The sequence below is a fragment of the Coloeus monedula genome (assembly GCF_965178545.1).
Source record: "Coloeus monedula genome assembly, chromosome: 4".
Lineage (NCBI taxonomy): Eukaryota > Metazoa > Chordata > Aves > Passeriformes > Corvidae > Coloeus > Coloeus monedula.
The window spans coordinates 9,183,219-9,203,157 of record NC_138784.1 but is presented as its reverse complement, the minus strand read 5'-3'; the positions used below and the strand labels follow the sequence as shown (position 1 = coordinate 9,203,157).

General features: G+C 40.7%; 1 protein-coding gene across 1 annotated transcript in view; it reads right to left on the bottom strand.

Moving 5' to 3' along the window:
* Positions 1-19,939, bottom strand: part of FBLN1 (fibulin 1) — a 77,174-nt gene that overhangs the window by 32,260 nt on the left and 24,975 nt on the right. Inside the window, exons 4-14 of the mRNA XM_082280420.1 lie at positions 15,958-16,129; positions 13,507-13,566; positions 11,690-11,791; positions 9,950-10,087; positions 7,651-7,788; positions 6,053-6,196; positions 5,129-5,257; positions 4,507-4,632; positions 3,530-3,649; positions 2,555-2,686; positions 1,888-2,011 (exon numbers count right to left, since the gene is read on the bottom strand). Of these exons, the coding sequence (XP_082136546.1) occupies positions 1,888-2,011; positions 2,555-2,686; positions 3,530-3,649; positions 4,507-4,632; positions 5,129-5,257; positions 6,053-6,196; positions 7,651-7,788; positions 9,950-10,087; positions 11,690-11,791; positions 13,507-13,566; positions 15,958-16,129 (1,385 nt within the window). The remainder of the gene's footprint in view (positions 1-1,887; positions 2,012-2,554; positions 2,687-3,529; positions 3,650-4,506; positions 4,633-5,128; positions 5,258-6,052; positions 6,197-7,650; positions 7,789-9,949; positions 10,088-11,689; positions 11,792-13,506; positions 13,567-15,957; positions 16,130-19,939) is intronic.

The window sequence follows — 19,939 nt, the reverse complement described above, 5'->3', positions numbered from 1 at the left end:
TGTTTTCAACAATACATTTAGTAACTATCTGTAGCTGTTGAGAGGAGAAAACCTAATAAATCCAATGAGATAATAACTCAAGGAATTTAAATAATTAGCATTTCACTGAGCAGCTGCAGGATTTGTGTCTGACTCATAGCCTAATTATAGCCCAAGCACATCAGAAGGATCTCACCCTATGAGTAGGTCTGACTTAGGCTGAGACAGCCATTACAGAGCCCAACAACCCAGACAAAGAAAAACAATCCAAACATTCTACTGCTTTCCCAAAGGATCCCATATAGCTCAAATAGCCGTTAAATACAGATAAGAAAGAAGAACAAATGGAATGTGTGTACGATGTGTATTTTATAAATTGAACTCTGCAATGCAGGAATGTCCATAAACGTAGAAATCTGCTGATTCTGCCTAGTGGCCCATTGCACATTACACGTTTTTTAAAATTAGAAAACAAATGAACCCACAGTATTACAAATAAAGAGAACATCTCCATCATGAGGCACTGCTTGGTCATTGATGTGACAAATATAATTTAAAATTTAATTCCTATTGCCCTTCCCAGAACACAAGCATATTTTATAAATAGCTGGATTTACACCATGAACTTCCTCTCCAGCATTCTGATCAAATACATCTGCTGTGCCACTTATACGGCATTTCAAAGACTAAGGCTTAAATGCAAAATAATCCCCACAAAATCCCTGAGATGGAGATCAGCATTAGCTTCATTCTACAGAGGAGGCACAGAGTACTCAGTTCTGTCTAACAGATGGTGGCCATACCAACGCTGACTGGGAAAAGCAAGAGTGGGCTGATATCAAATGTGATTTGTCAGCTTTCCTCCCTGGCTGGTGGAACACACTTACCTGAGTACAGGGCACATGAGGGGACCATGAAGCAGCCTTTGGAAGAATTGCTGGAGTACAGGGTGGCCAGAAAGCCACAGGCAGGAGGCAAAGCATCACCTTCATTAGCCATAAACTCAGCTACCCAACTGAGAGTTTGCAACTTCTCCACTCTGCTGACACCATTTGATGGGCTGCCAGTTGCCCCTCCTCCCAGAGCTGTCTCCTATTTTCTACACCAGAATGCACACTGTCTCTGAGCTAGGTTAGTGACACAATTATGAGCTGCAGCTAACATATCACCCCTGCTAGGACTCCCAGGTTTTCTAATACAGGTGAAAATTGGGTACAAATTGAAAGAGGGGAGATTTACATAAGATAATTTGTAGAAATTTTTTACTGTGAGGGTGGTGAGGACACTGGAACAGGTTGTCCAGGGAGGTGGATGCCCCAGCCTGGCAGTGCTCAAGGCCAGGTTGGATATCAGCTTGAGCAAGCTGGTCTAGTGGGACATGTTCCTGCACATGGCAGAGAGGGTTGGGACTAGATGATTTTTAAGGTCCATTATAACCCCTTAATATTCTATGATTCAATTATATGGTACTAAATATAAGACATTCTTGCAATGCTTTGCAACAGCACAGATGAGAATTCAGAGAGGGAGCTAAAAAGAACCCTTTGGCTGAAGTGTGAAAGTAAGGAAAGACTGTGTGTGATTCTGAAATAAAAGCCAGGGATTTCAAAGCTGAATGTAGCCCTCCTATCAGGCTGCCTGCAAGGAAGCCAGACAGAGAGTATCTGCTCATGGCTCTGGGGAACATTATAGTGCAAAACACTCACACGTGGCACTTTTTAAGGGAGCATTTTTTTCTTAGAAAGAGGACCATGAGAAAGACACCAGATCTGTGTGTGAAAAACATAGGATAGGCCTGCCAACAGAACACATTTGCTAGAAACTGCTCTGCGTTCAGTCAGCAGTAGCACGACATAAGGAGATCCTGTCACCAAAAAACTGCCTGACCTTGAAAAAGAAGGTACTTACGTATCTCCTGACTTGCGGTAATTCTCCGGACATTCCAAAGACAGGCAGCGAAAGCCACCCTGGATGTTAAAGCAGGTCTCATTGAAAGAGCAGTTGTGGCTTTCTGCAACACACTCATCGATATCTGCCAAATGGAAACAGGGGAGTGGATTAAACACATGCTTTTCCTCTACTTGCAGGTGCCAGACAATGACAGTATCCTATTAGATACTACAGAACATGGGGTGCAATTAAACATTACTACAGGATTGCAAGGGCAGGGCAGAAGAACAAAAAAGAAGAACCTTAACCCAACCAACTGGCAAGAAGAAGAAAAGGAAGAGCAGCAGTGCCACTAAGTGGACATGACCTCAATATTTACTGCATGTTTACAGTAGGATATTTCCTTTTAATGGCTAAACTAACTCATACCATTTCACCATTGGAATTTTCATCGTAAGAATTTTTTATATTTGATAATGTTTTTAAAAGTATTCTCTACTGAATTACTTTATAATGGAAATTTCCTGTATATTTATTATGAAAGACTGGTTTCTTCAGATATCTGGCTGAGGTCTACTGCTTTACCTATAATGTCGTAGGAAAGGCATTTTTTAAATACAAAAACTGCTAGAACTTGTCAGAAGTCCACAACCAAGTGAGGTCTCCCTGCAGTTACTGAACTCACCTTGGCAATTGCGTGCATTAGGTGCCAGCCTGTACCCAGTGGAGGGACAAGTACATTGAAAGCTCCCAGGAATATTAATACATCGAAAGGAACAGATATGTCCTCCAGTAGGCAAAGCACATTCATCAATATCTGCAAGAAAAAAACACCACTAATTTACTATGTGTTCAGGACATTCAACCCAGTGCACATGTACTGTGCTCCTGCTATGAGCTTCAAACACAGTTTGATGATTCTAATTTCTGGGCAATGAAGAAGATCATCAGATAGGTGTGGCTTTAGCCAACGACATCTAAATAGCAAAGATTTTCAGGAGTAAATGGAACTCTGAAGAAAATGAAAAGATACATGAGAGCCCAAGAGACAATGTAATGGACAAGAGCAAGTACTTTACAGCGACATGTGTTTTACTGCTTTATAAAAGGGAGGGAGATGAATAGTTTTAACCTTGTTTTTACAAAAAGGAAATCAAAATTAGGTGTTCTGCCCAAGGCCTCACTGTCTAGTAAGTCCTGGAGACCTAAGTCCAAATTCAGGATCTTGTCCACAAGGTCACACCCACATCCTCCTGGTATTTGAGAACACATTAGTTCAGAACAAGCCACAAAAGAGGATGCATTAAATACTACCTAGTAATATCATATATTATATATGTAGCATATAAATATGCTCAAATCTCCACTCGCTGAAGACTAGAAATTCTGGTAATTCCTCAGTAAAAAAACAAATTTCTGTCAAGTAATGAAAGTATGCCAAGCTACAATTCAGTGTAAACAGCAAAACTGACACCATGCATGCAGAGAGATACTTCTAGAAAAAGATATGGGTGGGAGACCTTCATTAAATAGAGTTTCACAAGAAAATACCAAAGAGACTCAAATGTTAAAATGAAAAAATTACATGGAATTGCTCATGTTTGTTGCAGTGACAATAAGAAATGCCCACCCACTCTCTCTGCAACACTACAGAGCTCACCTTCACATGAAATGCCATCAATGTCACTGAGCTGGAATCCGCGGCGGCAATAGCACTGGTAAGAGCCATACACATTGGCACACTCTTGACTACAGGGGCTGCTCTCACACTCATTCAAATCTGAAATGCAAAGTTATACACCTGAACCCCAAATTTCTTGCTATATTCATCACTCCTAATACTGTCATATGACAAAACTTTGGAATGTAATTTTTTTTAATTAAAAAAGGATGGCACACATATCACTGAGTAACCTGGAAACAGGGGGCTCTGAGAGTGTTACTCTTAACAGGGTCTGGCAGTATAGGTTAATTTGCACTGTGCTAGAATTTCCTACTGTACTTCAAGGTGTGAGACTGGGAGGGAATTTTTAGGCCAACACATACATTTTTGTGTCTGGATATCAGCAAAGTTGGTTTTGAAGGTTTTTAATCTGATTGAGTTGAATGACCCTTCAAAGTGCAGGAAATGTAGACCCATACACCTCTGCATCACAGAATCACAGAACCATTCATGTTGGAAAATACCTCCAAGACCATTGAGTCCAACCTGTGACCAAGCCCCACCTTGTCACCCAGACCAGAGCACTGAGTGCTATTGTCCAGGCGTTCCTTGGACACCTCCAGGGATGGGGACTCCACCACCTCCCTGGGCAGCCCCTTCCAATGCCTGACCACCCTTTCAGTGAAGAAATTCCTCCTGATGTCCAACCTGAACCTTCCCTGGTGTAGCTCGAGGCTGTGTCCTCTTGCCCTGTCAAATGACCCAGTCTAAGGGCAATATATTCAAGCTGTGGGCTATAGCGGCCTCAGCTAAGCACAGCAGCATTCATGTAATCAAAGAGACTGCACTGTGATGATTTCTCATGCCATTCCAGTGCAGTCTTGCAACCTAGAATAAAAAACAGCTCAAAGAGCAATGAGCTCTCACACTCATGAGTTTCTCACATTCCGTAACCAAAGCACTGAGAGCTGTACCTTCACATGATCTACCATCAGCTGAAAGTTTGAATCCCATGGTACAAGTGCAGTAGTAGGAACCAGGAGTATTCTCACACTTGTGAGCACATAGACGGCCTGGGTAGCGTCTGCATTCATTGATATCTGCAATGACAAACACAGAGAGGTCTGTGGATTGGCTGGCTAACTGTGGTACCAATCTGGACAAGAATGTGGTTATAAAAGTTTGATTGTTATTTTCCAGATTTAAATTTCGTACTAGGGAGAGAAGAAGTCCTCAAAATGCTCATTTAGAAGCGCTCCAGAGTACAGTTGGATTAGATCTACACAGAAGAAAGTTGCTTTGATCTTCCAAAGGAATCTTTTGCTGTAGGTGCTTATAAAAATATCACAGAAAACAATTACACTCTCACAACCTTACCTTTTAACAGGGTAGCAGATAACACATTGACAATACTAATACAGCTTCCTTTGAAGTATCAGCAGTTCTTTAATATGATTTTAGATTCATCCAAATAATACAGCAGTCAGTTTTACATTCTGATGACAGAGGGTATGCAGAGAGCAGTAACGTTCTTTACACGGGATCATTTTGTAAGTGCCATGGCTGCGCATATTTAGGTTGATAGGTCCAACTTACCAATACACGTCCTACTGATGACATCGAAAGTATAGCCAGCTTTGCACTCACAGCGGTAATTGCCTGGGGCATTGATACAAATGTGTCCTTCTCCACAGGGCTGGTTAGGGGATGAGCACTCATCCACATCTAAAATAAAAAGTGATTTTAAGTACACTTCTGACTATGCAAGTTGAGAGAAGAGCAACAGTTAGCATATTTCTTTGTCCCCTGGTGGTTATAAACTGTTTTGAAACAGAAAACGAGACGTTACCATGCTCTCAGCTTTTACAAGATCAGAGTCACAAATCCAAACTAGTTATATCAAAGCAGGTTAGCTCTAAGGTGTCCTTAATGTTGATGGACTTGAGAGGAAAGCAATGAAGTAATCAGGCAATCTCTGGAGGAATTCAGGTGCAAAATTGCTTCATTATGCATTATTTGTGGATCAGATCTACATCTAGTATAAGATGTCTGAGATCCAGAGTCATCAGAAATGCTTTGATAAGTCACAGACATTGAAAACACATACAAAAATGCCTCTCTTTGCAAAAGCACCTCAGTTAAAAGCCACCCAAAGGCATCTATGTCTTTCAGTGTTACTTGAATGGCTTCTGTGGGGCATTAAGTTGACCTTGTGGCATCTCTCTGTACTAAGGAGATTTGGGACAGCATTATTCCATTGACACAATCACAGCCAATGCCATTTATGGCAGCTGATAATCATTACTCCTCAAAATATAGGGTTTCATGAGTTATATGAAGGACAGAGGGTGGATGCTTGTCATTCTTCACTTGCTGGGACTGCCATGAGGGAAAGAACAGGATCAAGAATTGACTGTGGGAATGAGAAAAACCTGGGCAAAGTGCAAGAAACTGGTAAACATTAATTATATATGTGAGTTATTTTCTTAAAACTGCTTTTTCTTCCCAACTGTCACTCACCTACACATCTTGTTCCATCTTCATTGAGATGGTAACCTCGGCCACAGCTGGGTGAGATTCGCTGGCAGGTAAAGGAGCCATCAGTGTTAATACAGATCTGTCCAGCTGGGCACGGCATGTTGGTACTCAGGCACTCATTGATATCTACAATAGCAGAAATCAGTGTAACTGTTTCCAGTCTCAAGAGGTTTAAGGTAAGATGCTCTCATTATGTAACCCTTCAGAGAAAAGTTCTGCCCGTGGGAGAGTACAACTATTCATGACATTTAGCTTCTCTGATAAAATGCTTCCAGTGTGAAGACTGTGGAGGTATAAAAGCCATAGATCCCACTGAAAAGCTGTGGAAATTTGGTATAGAACTTGTATTTGTTTCAAAGCCTTTAAAAGTTTCCCCTAAACACACAAAGAGCTAATCAACAATTCAGTTCACCATCTCAACCAGTTCTGCTTCAGTCTGTTGGTTCTGATTTAGGTCTTAGCTTGTATATGATGATCAGAGTCACAAATCCAACAACAAAATCCCCTCAACTCCACACAGGAAAGCATTTGATTGCCAATGTGTAAAATAGGCTGTGAAATTGCTTTGGTAAATATTTTGAGAAAAAGCATTTTACGGGCCATAACTATTGCTGCTGCAAATTTATGTGGCTTTACTGATGTCCATGATCGAGAGCTAACCACAAGCTGCCATGGACCTGGTGCTACCTATGGCAGACATGTGTCTTCAAAGGGCTTGCTGTGCGCAGGCACTGCCCCCCCTCATTTTAAAGGCTGCAATTTTGTTTTCAGTCTGTTTCCAGTGTCAGATTTCAGCACTACAGGGTATGATATGATCAGGAGAAAAAAGGGCTGATAATGAGTGCAACTTGGCAGCTGCTGCTGTTCGGCCAGTTCCACAAGTCCAAGACTTCCTATGCCAATGGAAGGATTAAAAGTGGAGTTGAGACTTGAAAATAACACTCAAGGGAATAACTGATAGATTTGTGGGTCACATTAGACAAATCCATATAGAGTCTGCTGGAAACCAGTAATTCTAATGTACTTATATGAAGGTTATAATTCTGGTTTGGGGGAAACAAAGCATTGGCCTGACAAGATTGTCATCAGTCTTTAAAGTAAAACTCTTCTTCACGGTCTGTTATAACTGCCCCATACACAGTAAGATTCTTGATGGCCTGTAACGTGGGACAGGGCTGGAAAGACCTACATGCCTGTAAAACCAAGCAGACTAATATGAAAGCGTGTTGCAGAGGAGGCCATAATTACACCTTTCTACACAAAGCTTTGGCTAAAACCTTTTGGATAGAGTTAGGTAAAATTTATCATTATTTTTTTACAAATTTTGTTTCAGATAAAACACCCAAAGACTTAAGCAGCTAAGCACCTTAGGTAACCTAATCTCATTAAAAATGGCTATTGAGTATTTAAGCCTTTTATTTAAATGGCTTTCCTCTGTCACTCTTACCCATGGGACCAAGGAAAGAGCAATCCATACACAGATGAAGAACGGCTTGAGCAACTCAGAACCCAACCAGTGAAACTACCATTTATCTCCCAGGCAACACTTGAGTATTCCCCAAGATAAGAACATGCCTTACCAATACAGTTGCCTAGTGCATCTTGTATAAACCCACTCATGCACTGTAGCTTGGGTCGGCAACGGAAAGATCCTGGAGTATTCTGACAGATAAAATCGGGGGGGCAGTTATGAGTACCAGTCTCACATTCGTCAATATCTGGTACATCACAAAAAAAAATTGTTAGCAGGAATTCAACAATTTTTTTCATTACATTTAAAACATAAGACATAGGTTAAATCATTGTTAATCCTCAGCATACCTTCCTGGAATTCTGTGATCCAGGATCAGTCTGACTTACTACTTCAAAAAAGATCTCAGTAAAACCAAGTAGGTTAAGATTTTTTTACTATTTCATTATTAATATTATATATAGGGGTGTGTCTGTGTGTATTATGCTTTACAAGTTTAATTTTCACTATTAAATGATTCAAAACCATTACAGAGTATCTAAAGCATCACATTCAGCACTGCTCAGCCTTGATTCAGCAGTGTGCTTAGTTTTGAAGTCAGGAAGATTTAATTATCCAAGTGCAATTTTAATTTTAACTTTAGATCCAATGCAAGTATTCTTAATTTCTTTCATAAATGAATTAATTGGCCTTGATTCCCATCCATAAAGGCTTGCAATATCCCTGAATTATCATGCTTTTAAATGCACATAAATATGACTTCTGATTACTTTAATATTCTACTCCAGTTCAGAATAGACAATAAATATTGGTGAATAAATTATTGTTCAGGTAAAGCAGATAAAGGAGACAACAGCAAATGAGGCTTCACACATGAATGCAGTCCTGTCCATATAAAAGCAACTAAAATTTAATATTTGCTGCCTGGCACTGGGATGAAATCTCCTAAAGTTATCAAAATACAGAAACTCTCTAGCAATAGAATACCTCAGCTTTCTCATTGATGCAGTTGATACAACAGTAGCCCTAGAGCTCTTTGGGACTTAAAAACTGACTGTGGAGACCATTTGAAGTTTTGGTTGGGTTAATACTGGACTGGGTTTAGCCGGGTTCTACATGTAGCACAACTCAGTCATGTTACTTGGCATTTAAAAACCATACATGAAGATTATGAATCTTCTATTTTTATCACTATTAACATAATATTAATAATTAACATTATTAACATATCTTACCCAGGTAAGAACTTTCTAAAATTAGTGGCATGCATAATTTACTACCTGTACTCCTTTTTTTTTCAACAGAGAAAGGTGTTAATACTTGCCAGTAAGCTATTTGTTGGCCTAAATCTGATATCATTCAAACCAACAGAAGTGTTATTTCAAAGGGATCACAGTTACACCATGATACTTTCAAAAACATTGCCTGATGTTCTGCAAGTTTTGCATTGGATGTCATTAATCAGCCTATTTATCCAATCTATTTATTATTCATCACTGATCAGTTCCTACAGTAAAACCTTGCCTAAAATTTTGGTTGAGTTAATTTACTTAGTGGAATGAAATTAGTTTATTTATAAACCATTCCAAGCTTGGGGATAATAGACTTTCTCATAGTGAAAACCAATTCCACGTCAACTGGAGTTTGCTGCTAATTTATATCTCTGTAAAGGCAGCATGTCAGGTGAAGTTATGGATGCACATAACAGCATTCTTTAAGCTAGATGCAACTTGAAATAAGTAATTTTTTTAGTAAGAAAGACTGTTTCCCTTGTGTTCAAACACAGCTAGACAAGAACAGTGCTTTTAGCCTCTTTACATTTTTAAATCCCTAGGAATGCTGTGATTAAGAAATTAATCCCTCTGTAACAAATTAAACCTCCTAAGGATAAAAGCTTACTTTCTTTTTCTAAAGATGCATCTACCTTCACATTTTCAAACTGAATCACCTGTTGGCTCCACTTGCCACACTTTGTTTCACACTTCAGAATGTGCAACCTTGATTTATTCAGGCACACCTAAACCTCCAAGAGCAGGACTCAGGCACTCCACTCATTAATGAGCAATGAATTCCTCAGAACAGACTGGAGCTAGCCAGAAATAATCTCCAGGAAGTTGTGTACAGTGTGAGTGCTGGACCTTCATAATCACCTGTTTTAGTCCCCAAACCAGCTTCTAACATGCAACAAAAACTGCTAGTGTAAAATATCTCTCCTGGCAGTCTTTGCAGCAGCCCCCAGCTGCCTGAACTGGTTATCTGCAAGGTCGCAGGTGGAAGAACTGCTGTTCTTGAAGTGCACATGTCTCAGTTACACGAGTATTTACCAAAAGCAAAGAAGCACGACATAATGATGTGCTTAGTTTTGAACTTAAGCCTGAAAGATTCTAGTTTCTCTGCACAGGACATACCTTTGCAACGACTGTCATCTGTTAGTTCATAACCAGTTCCGCAGCTTGTGTCCCGCTGACAGCGGAAGGATCCTAATGTATTGACACAGGTTTGTCCAATCCCACAGTTGTGTGTCCCAGTGATACATTCATTAATATCTACAATATGCAAAATTATTTTAAAAGAAGTAAGAGAGAGTAAATAAGAAGCATGAAGTCCCTGGAAAGAGACAAGGTCAAAGGCTAGCTGTGGGCACACCTCCAACCAGGTATTCCTCTGAGCATCAGAATACAAAAATGTGGATTTGGCCTCACGCTTACACCCCACTACACAACTGTTGCCAGGGTGTGAGCCAGCAAAGACATTTGGACCCTGCTGGTACCAGGACTTCCCTGTACTTTAGAGGAGGAAGGTTAACTGAGTGAGAGCAAAGAGACAACATCATCTGATAGAGTCTAGTAGTAGATGATGTCTCCGGACAAATCTAAGGTTGTTACAGCTAGGATGTGTAGACATGGTCTGCTGGTGGAGTTGGCAGTGTTTGATTTGTGTTGGACTTGATGCTCTTAAGTGTCTTTTCCAATGTCAGTGATTTCATGGTTGGATTATAGTGACTGTATGAATGAGGCAAACTTTCAGAAATCCTCGCCTTGCTCTGTATCCCACCAACATATGGTTGAGGGATTCTCTGAGCCAAGCTGTGACTTTCTACTTTACAGCTACTGATAGACATTTCCTTTGTGATTTTTCTTCATTTTAAATTTGAATGCATAAGAAAATCTGACATCCACGTGTATTAAATGTAAAAGCTCTTCTTTTTTATATGTTCAACTAGGTTAATGTTAATCTGACCAAACATTAATATTTATTTTATATTCTGAAGTTTGTATCTGAGCTACTTAGACTCCATTTTCAGTCACTGACAGAAAAAGGCACTCTTCACCAGGAACACTTGTCATCCTTGAACTACTATGCAGGATGGGCAAGGTGGACTGTGCCATAGGGCTCATATAACTCAGCAACAAGCAGCCTGGGCTCACCAGCTCAGAGCCAAATGTCACATTGCACGTGCCTGAAGTCAAATGGGACCTCCATCCCAGTGTGTTTCATTTGATGTCACAGAGTAGAATATGCTGAGTTGGAAGGCACCCACAAGGATCACCGAGTCCAGTTCCTGGCCCTGCACACACACCCCAACAATCCCACCCTGTGCCTGAGAGCATTGTCCAAACACTCCTGGAGCTCTGGCAGCCTTGGGGCCGTGACCATTCCCTGGGGAGCCTGTTCAGTGCCCCAGCACCCTCTGGGGGAAGAACCAGTTCTTCTTCTGGGAGAAACTAAAAATCCTTCCTTGACAATTCCCATGCTACTCATGGAATGCAGAACATTCATCCATTCTGTCAGCTGTGTCCTTAACAAGCTAAAGAATCCTACTCTATTTATTTCATCTGCCTTATCAATTACAATCTACTATTATGAGAGAGAATAGGTATTTTATTTTGGTTTTATTCACAACAAATTCAAACTCTGCCTCTTCTCCATTCTAAATTCTCCACCTTTTCCACTGACCCTTTCTTAACTTCATCTTCCCACAATTCTCATTTCAACACTCCATTCAAATCAACTTTTTATGACTTCACCTCTTTCCCCAGCTGACATAAGCATATTCTGATCTCTTCTCTCTGGGTATTTTAGTATCTATCCTTGCTCTTTTAAAACAAGAATGTTGATAATCGAGACAATGGCTTTATTTCTTTTACCTTCACAGGTGATACCATCTGGTTGAAGCTGATAACCAACAAAGCAGGAACAGACGTAACTGGATCCTGTGTCTCTGCACTGCTGAGAGCAGGGACCACCACCTAATGGATATGTTAAAAAGTCATGTAATTAAGAGGCTCTTCATAGGAACTGAAACATACGGTTAATTAACAGGATACCTGATTTATTTAGAAAAGAAGTTAATACACATATACAGAAGAAAGGGCTAAGCACAGAAGGCTCTAAAATAATACAAGAAGGCTTGTTCTGATAAACAGAAAGAAAATACTACAGAGAATTTACACAAAATTTGGCTCATCATTAAGAAAAATTTTTCTGATCTTGTTACAATAGAAATTAATATTAAAAATATTTCATATTCTAAAAATAGAGAAAAAGTTATATACTTCCAACAACAAATATTTGTTTTAAGGCTGCAGATATTCTTAGTACAAACAGAACCCATCTCTGTTTTTTGGAATAGCTGGAGAGGCATTAAACAAAAGGTCTGAGATAGGCACAATCCATGTGAGCAATTGCAGCTATAATACATTGTAAGTACTTTATAAAATAGTTTTATAAGTACAACAATTTCTGACGAGGACAGGGGCATTAATGCACCACTGAAAATTAGGTGAAACCATAGTTTTGTGGTTGAGGTCAACAGCCTCTGCTCTCTGAATCTCTGCTAATACTGTGAGCTCCATCCTAGCAGTAAAATCTACAGTGGAGTTGCTAGAAGAACAGAATTTCCCCATGTAAAATGAAGATGCTCCAAAACAAATTGCTGGAAGTTCCGCTGTCTAGGAAATTTAAGTTTCCCCTGGTAAAGTTCAGAAAATTACAAGTACTTTTGGCATGCCAAGTTTATCAGAAAATACACTGTAGACAGAACCACTAATTTGCAGTTCGCAATACCAATCCACCTCCTGCAGGCAGCTGATTAACTGAGAAATACAACAACTGATTACATGAAGAAATAATGCTAGGAAAATATGTAACACGTATTTCTATGTCATCTCTTGTAATTAGCAACTGGAGACAAGGAGGAGAGGCACTGTTGACTCTGGTTCACTAATGACCTGGTAGATATTCCCATTCTCTCCAGAGCGTAACAGCTGTAGAACACGGAGAACAGTAAATAACTTTTCAACTGGAATATAAGACTATTAAATTGTTTATATCCTAAATACATTTCTGAGTTCCAAAATGCTGGCAGAAAAGAATGAATCACTGCTGGTTTAGGTTTATAGATATGTAAATCACGTAGCAAGCAATAAATCAGAATACTTAGCAGAGCAATATTCCAAACACACGTTTCCAAGGAGGCAGAGCAGCATGACTAATCAGGACAATAGCCACTTTTGTCTTCCATTTTTTCAGGTGATGAATCTCAAACAGAAACAAGTTTAATTTCATATTCAAACACCCTGATCACCCCAAGAAAAGATTAAAAGATGCACATATTTAATGTAGGATCATCATATTCTGAAGAATCCAAAGTACTCCACAGGTTCAAGGATGACACTTCTGAGGTATTCCCACTAGAAGTTAAGTAGAAGTTAAATGTATTGTCTCAGCTTCAGCTGGGCAAGATGGCCTCCACTGTGAGAGACAATGCCTCTCTTGTATTTAGGAACTATTTAGGCATCACATAATGGCCCATTACTCCTTGGAAAGGCTCTTCCTCAATGTTTTTTTTTACCCATAACTATCCTAGCAAAAGACTCTGGCTAATCTCTAGATCTAATTTGGCTTCACTTTATTGAAAGCAATCACGAAAGAGCTGGCTAGCAGAACTAGTCACCTGACTTACCTCTGCAGCCATCATGCAGATAAGGATCTTCTTGGTCTAGTTCCTCCTTTGAAATTTCAACTAAAAAGAGGAGAGATAGGCATTAGAGAAGAAAGCACTTTTCTTCTCATTGTAAAACACTCACTGCTTAGGATAGAACTCACACGAGGGTTTTGGACAAACCAGGACAAAATTAAAAAGCATTATTTACATATTTTACAGCTATTTCTTACTTAAATTTGACATTCAAATGCTCATGGCCATGGGGCATTTTCCATCTGACTGATTCAATATGAAAGTCACACTGTGATCATAGACTACATGTGGACTGAGATTTTCAAATGCAGGTTCATGATGTCAGACTTTTAACCAGACCTTAACCTCATTTTCATAAGGCATGTTGTTGAGGCATGCTTGGCTTCCACTGACTTTATAGTAGCTTGGGGTACTCAGAGATTTAATGAAAATCAGATTAACCTCAGTTACTTATTTAGGTTTCATTTCAAAAGGAACTCCACACCTAAGCTTTTGGGCACATACTTATGGTATACTTTCAAATATATACATTGGAGAGTTTTGATCTGTGATACTCCTGCCACATGCATGTATCCCAAGAGTCCATTCTCACCACGTGAGGACATAAAAGGACCAAACATATCCTGAACCCACTGCTTCCCCAAAGAACCAGCTAACGGTCTTCCTCCAATCCTGCCACTTTGAACACAGGGGCAAAGGTGGGTTGGTAGTGTGCAAGAACACAATCCCAAAATACTCTGCTTACTAGGAAACTTAGGCTCGTTTCAGTGAATGTCCATGAGCCCATTCCACTAGCAGTCACTTACAAGCAAGGGATGCATAGTAGATGCGAAAGCAATGTTTTCTGCAATGGCATGAGGCTGGGTTGGTTCACTGAATTCTCAAGCCATAGGAGCACATTTCAGTTACACAGAGCTGATGAAATCAGTTTGTCCAAGTCTGGATGGATTTTGTACAGGCCTCTAGGGACATAGCACCAGAGATCACAAAATTAATTAGGTTGGAAAACACCTCCAAGACTATCAAGTCCAACCTGTGGACAACACTTTATATGATTTGGAGAACCAGCTTGCCTTACCCCTGCAGCAGAGTGCCCTTCATGCACTGCTATGGCACAACAGACACAAGGTGCTAGTCCAAAAATCTGCCTTGCAAAATGGAGCCTCATCTCCCCTTCACAACTGAGAATATTGTCCTGCCCTGCTAGTGGACACAGCCCCAACTTTACAATGCATAGTGGCTCTGATGTGTGCCACAATAACCATATTAATGATTGCCGTGTGCGTCACTTGCCCACAAGGGCAAGCAGAGAAATACTCTACGCCACGCTCGCAGTTCTCATAGATGACATATTTCTCATGTCATGCAGGTACATTGTGTATGCAAATTTCTGTTATTAGTAGAGATGTCTGAGTACAAGGAATATACTAGTCCAGTCACCTCAGCCAGTGCCAATGGACAGGGGTAATTCCCCTGCTGAGACAACAGCACACACAGACAAACTGCCTGAAAGGGGATTTCCAGATGTTACCTGATAAGGGAGACATTGAGACAAGCCAGGCTTGAAAGACCTGGAACAAGTCTGATAACATGCTGGCTCAAGCAGACTAGTGCAAGCTTTTGTGATGGGGCTTGTGTTTAAATGATTGATTAGGATGATATCTCCCAAAACCCATCGCTTGTGATCTGCCAGCGAGATTGCATGTTTTCAGTGCTCAGAGGCCCATGAGGGGGGCAACACCACACAGTATGACTTGTCTGCAGTTTCAGATCTGTCTGCTAAGTGAAAAAGGGGGAAAAAAAACCCAAACAAATGAAGGTCTATAAGGGTCAGTCTGTACACATTCATCCTCTTCAGCTCTGTGGACTAGGTATGGAAAAGGGCGTCAGGAGCTGATGCCATCCAGGTACCTCTCTTTTTTGGTAATATCAAAAGAAACACACTCCTGGAGATCTTTAGTTGTCCCAGACAGTCCTGGCATTTCAAACACCCCTGGTTTGTGAGCATTTGCCTCTCACACAATGGCAACATTTGAATTCTGCTGAGCTGGGAAAGGCCCTCTAGCTTTTTAACACAATTCAAAGAATTGATTGTTGATTTTCATTTTAATTAAGCATTTATCAGTGGGCAAAATGCCATTAAATCTAATAGCTTATATTCACCTTCCAAGATAAGATCATTAGTTCCCAAAATAAGCTCTCTTACATTTAAGTTCTGACACCAGAAAGTAAGCAACCTCTTTCCGCCTCTTGATTTCAACAACAGCCTTTCAGCTATCACTAGCCAAAAAAATGAGCTCCAAAACAAGCATCATTAAATTACTCAGATGAGATGTCAAATTAGAGGAATTCTAACATAAATAATTTAAAGTGCAAACACTTCTTGTACCCTGTATCATTTTGTGCCTCACTCTTTTAAAGTCTGCTATAAAATACCTGGCTCTTTTTTAGGAGCATAATCGCTGATGGACAGATCAATGCCTTCTTGACCTTTCCCACAGCAAGTTCTGAAGACAATTCCACACTGATATCCTGTCTTCGGGTTGGGTTCACAACTCTGTCCGTGAACTTGGGCAGCTTTTCCCAGCAAACAACAGTAACAACATGTCTGTTAAAAAGAAAATGAAAATATTAACAAAGTGAAAGCAATGCAAGCTTTTTCAATGCTGTCAGTAGTCATGTCATCTTGGCACTGACGGAAAATTTTCTGCAAACTCTTTAAGAACTCCTGGTATACTTGGGCTCGAATTTCTTAACCTGCTGTGGAGTTCAGTGAGCTCTGCATCTGGCCAGGGTCCAGTTCTCAGAAACACTGTCTGTGTGAAGGTGTGTGCAAGCTGCTGTGGAAGACCACAACACTCCCCACATGTATATGGAATTTCATTACTCCCTGCCTGCACAGCCTGGATTCAAACACCAGCCAAAAGTGGAAATTCTTCACACCCCTGCTTCCCATTTGTGTCCAGTTTAATTAAAACGGGATACAATCAATGAAGTGTAGGACTCAGTCTGACTGGAGCTGCTTATTCAACCTCCTCCCTGAATAAACAAACAACTCATCCAATGTTTGTGTTAATAGGTCTTAAAGAGGAGCTATTTTGCTCTGAAAAACATAGTCAAACACTACTTAAAAGCATCACTGTCCTGATGTGACTTCCAGGAGTAACACATGATCTGTGTCTGAGACCTGATGAACTGCAGACCTGGAACACACCACAAGCATGCACAGGACAAGTTAATCTCATGGAGGCTTCCTTTATTTTAAATTGAGAGGATGCTTCTCATTTATTCAGTTTTCTTCCTTGCTGCCAGAAAGGAGCAAAAGTCTTTGGTTCTCTGGAACTGGTCTGCCAATTGCTACTGTCACATGAAAACAGATTTAAGCTTTTTTATTAGCTTTGTTAGTCTTCCAGACTCTATTTTGCTTGAAAAAAATAGCCTGCACCATTAAACAGAAGAGATGGAATATAAAATAACTAAACTTTCAACTAAATTTCTATACTTTGGTGCTTTAAGCACCACACCTGCTGAAAAGAAGGCAACTATGAAATGCTTTTCCTTATTTTGAGATGTCTATCCCTGCCTATATTCTAAGTTTTCCCTTGTAATTAATTACATGTTTCTCTCCCTGTACTGAACTGAAAGGCACTTTTAAAATTTAGAGCAGCATGAAGGTGAGATAATAACAGCATCCTGAAGTATGTAAGTACTCCATTTTGTATGATGTCATTAAATACACGACAGAAGCTTTTCCATGCTGCAGATTGCTGTAGGGCTGGAACTCCTCTCTCCTAACCTCATCTCCTGGGATGTTGTTTTCATGCCGTCCCAATCTCTAGGATACATATTTTCCCTCTCTTGTTTGGTGAGATGGTTCCTACTACCCACTTTTTTACTAGTTTCTCCAACTACTTCCATCCAATGGCAGATGCTCCAGTTTCATCCTATTATGTCTGGGGTAATTCCATCTTTTCTGGCTTTTTTGGATGACTTTAGAAATAAACCCTTGATGATTGCAACTTTTCTCAATATTTATTCTAACATATCAAGCAATTCCCTGAGGCATCCATCTCAAAGTTCTTAAATCAGATGATAATTTTGTTAATTTTCAATTTTCACAACCATAAATTAGAAGACAAAAGTGGAAAGTGAGCTGAAGATTCATTACTTGACTTAAACCTGCATATTTTGGATAGCCAAATCTTATTTAAGTTATTGAATAGGCTGATGTTTTGACAAATTGTGACATATAATTCTGGTACCTTCACTGGCTTCTGCTGGAAGACTCAGTCTACTTCTTTATCTTGTCACACGATGTTCAAATTGGGAGTTACAGAGTTTCCCTTCTTTTTTTTTTTTTAAGAGTGATCATTAATCTTGCCCTTTTTGAAGTGTAGAATAGCCTTATGTCCCTTATTTCTTTCAGGTTGAACCACAACTTGAAAAACCTGTCTCCAGCTGATGTGAAACTTCAAGTACAGAGCTTGCTAAATCTTGCAATGTCTGTAAGACACTATATCTTCAATTAACGTAATTGTGTGCCCTGAATCATTTGTTCCAACCTATATTTATTCTTACTGTGCACAATGCATCTCGATTTAACATCTGGAGAACGAGAATAATTCATGTTTGTATACCACAGCCAAAATGATCCAGAGATGGAAAGTGTCAAGTGCTTTCTTAACTGGTGTGTTGGTTTTGCACAGCCAAGTTATTGGTAGTGGTGGTATTGGTAGAGGTGGCTTCTGTGAGGAGCTGCTGGAAGCTTCCACCATGTCCAGCAGAGTCAATCCCTGATGGCTCTGAAGATGGACATGCTGCTGGCCAAGGCTGGGCCAATGAGAGATGGTGGTAACACCTCTGTGATAACATATTTAAGAAGAAATCAAAACAAAGATAGTGGGGCAGTTTTAATTCCAGATGGAGAAGAGGAGGAGGTGAGAACATGTGAGGGAAACAACATGGAGACACCAAGGTCAGTGAAGGAGGGGGAGGAGGTGCTCCAGGCGCCGGAGCCAAGATGCCTCTGCAGGCCGTGGTGATGACCATGGTGAAGCAGCTGTGCCCCTGCAGCCCTTGGGGGAGGTGCCCGTGCCAGAGCTGGTGGATGCCTGGAGGAGGCTGTGATCTAGTGGGAGACCTGGTGGAGAGAGGGGGCTCTGCTCCCAGGCTGGAGCAGCCTGTCCTTGGAGGACTGCACCCCGTGGGAGAGTGACCCGTGCCCCAGCAGTTTTGGAAGGGCGGCTTGCCTGTGGGAGGGACTCACACAGGTTACAGCAGTTGTGGGGGGACTACTGCTTGTGAGATTGGAACCATGCTGGAGAAGTTCACGGAGAACTGTGTCCCGTGGGAGAGACCCCACAGTCTCACAGGGGAAGGACTCCTCTCCCTGAGCAGCGGAAGAAAACCTCGGGTGATGAACTGACCAAAATCCCCATGCCCTGTCTCCCTGTGCTGTCTGTGGGAAGGAGGGATGGGCTGAGGAAAGAAAAAGTGTTTTAAGGGCTTATTTTAATTTTCATTATCCTCCTCTGATTTTGTTAGCAATAAATTCACTTTGTACTTCTAACCTGAGCCTGTTTTGCCCTTGGAGTGTTTTCTCTCAGTCCTTATCTCAACTCATGAACCCTTCATTTAATTTTTCTCTCCTCTGTCCAGCTGTGGCAGGGGAGGGTGAGCGGCTGTCGTGGGTGCCTGGCATTTGGCCAGTGTCAAACCATGACAACTGGTATTTATCATTACTGAATTTTCCTACCAACCCTCACAGCTTCTACACTGGCAGTCCTAAATGCCAGCATTTCATGACTGAAAGAAGATGGAGAAGCTGATGAAGAGCACTTTCAGGACTCTGTAGACCTGGACACAGCTCCACATATTTCACCTGTGAACTTGGAAAGTCACCTTTTCTTTCAGTTCTCCCACTGTAGAAAGGGAACAGCATAGCAGTGATAAGGAGACTTTAACTCACGTTCATGGCACACTCTGGAATTCCAGGACACAAAGCAGCAGGGAACTACCACTAGCACTATCTTGGTATAATTAATCACAATGTTTCCTTTTCCACACCAATTTTCTGGGCTATTGGCCTGTTCCGAAAGCCTTTGATCCTTCAGTCAGGAGTGCAGTCTAACCTTCATATTCATTCAGTTCTTGAGGTGTTTGCAGCCATTTTCCAAAGGCTGCCAGTTGCCTGGAAGCAAGTTGTGATGACCCTTTATGTATTTGCTAGAACCATCACTGCCTTCATGGATGGTACAACCTAACAATCAAATTGTTATTATACCCTTTCACTGCCTGTAAGCCTCTGCTTCTTAAGTCACCCTAATAATAGTATCAAACTTTTTTCCCCCTGGTATTAGCAAAAACCCATGCAGCTTCAAAGCCATGTCTTGCCCCTCATGTGTGGATAGACAGTGGA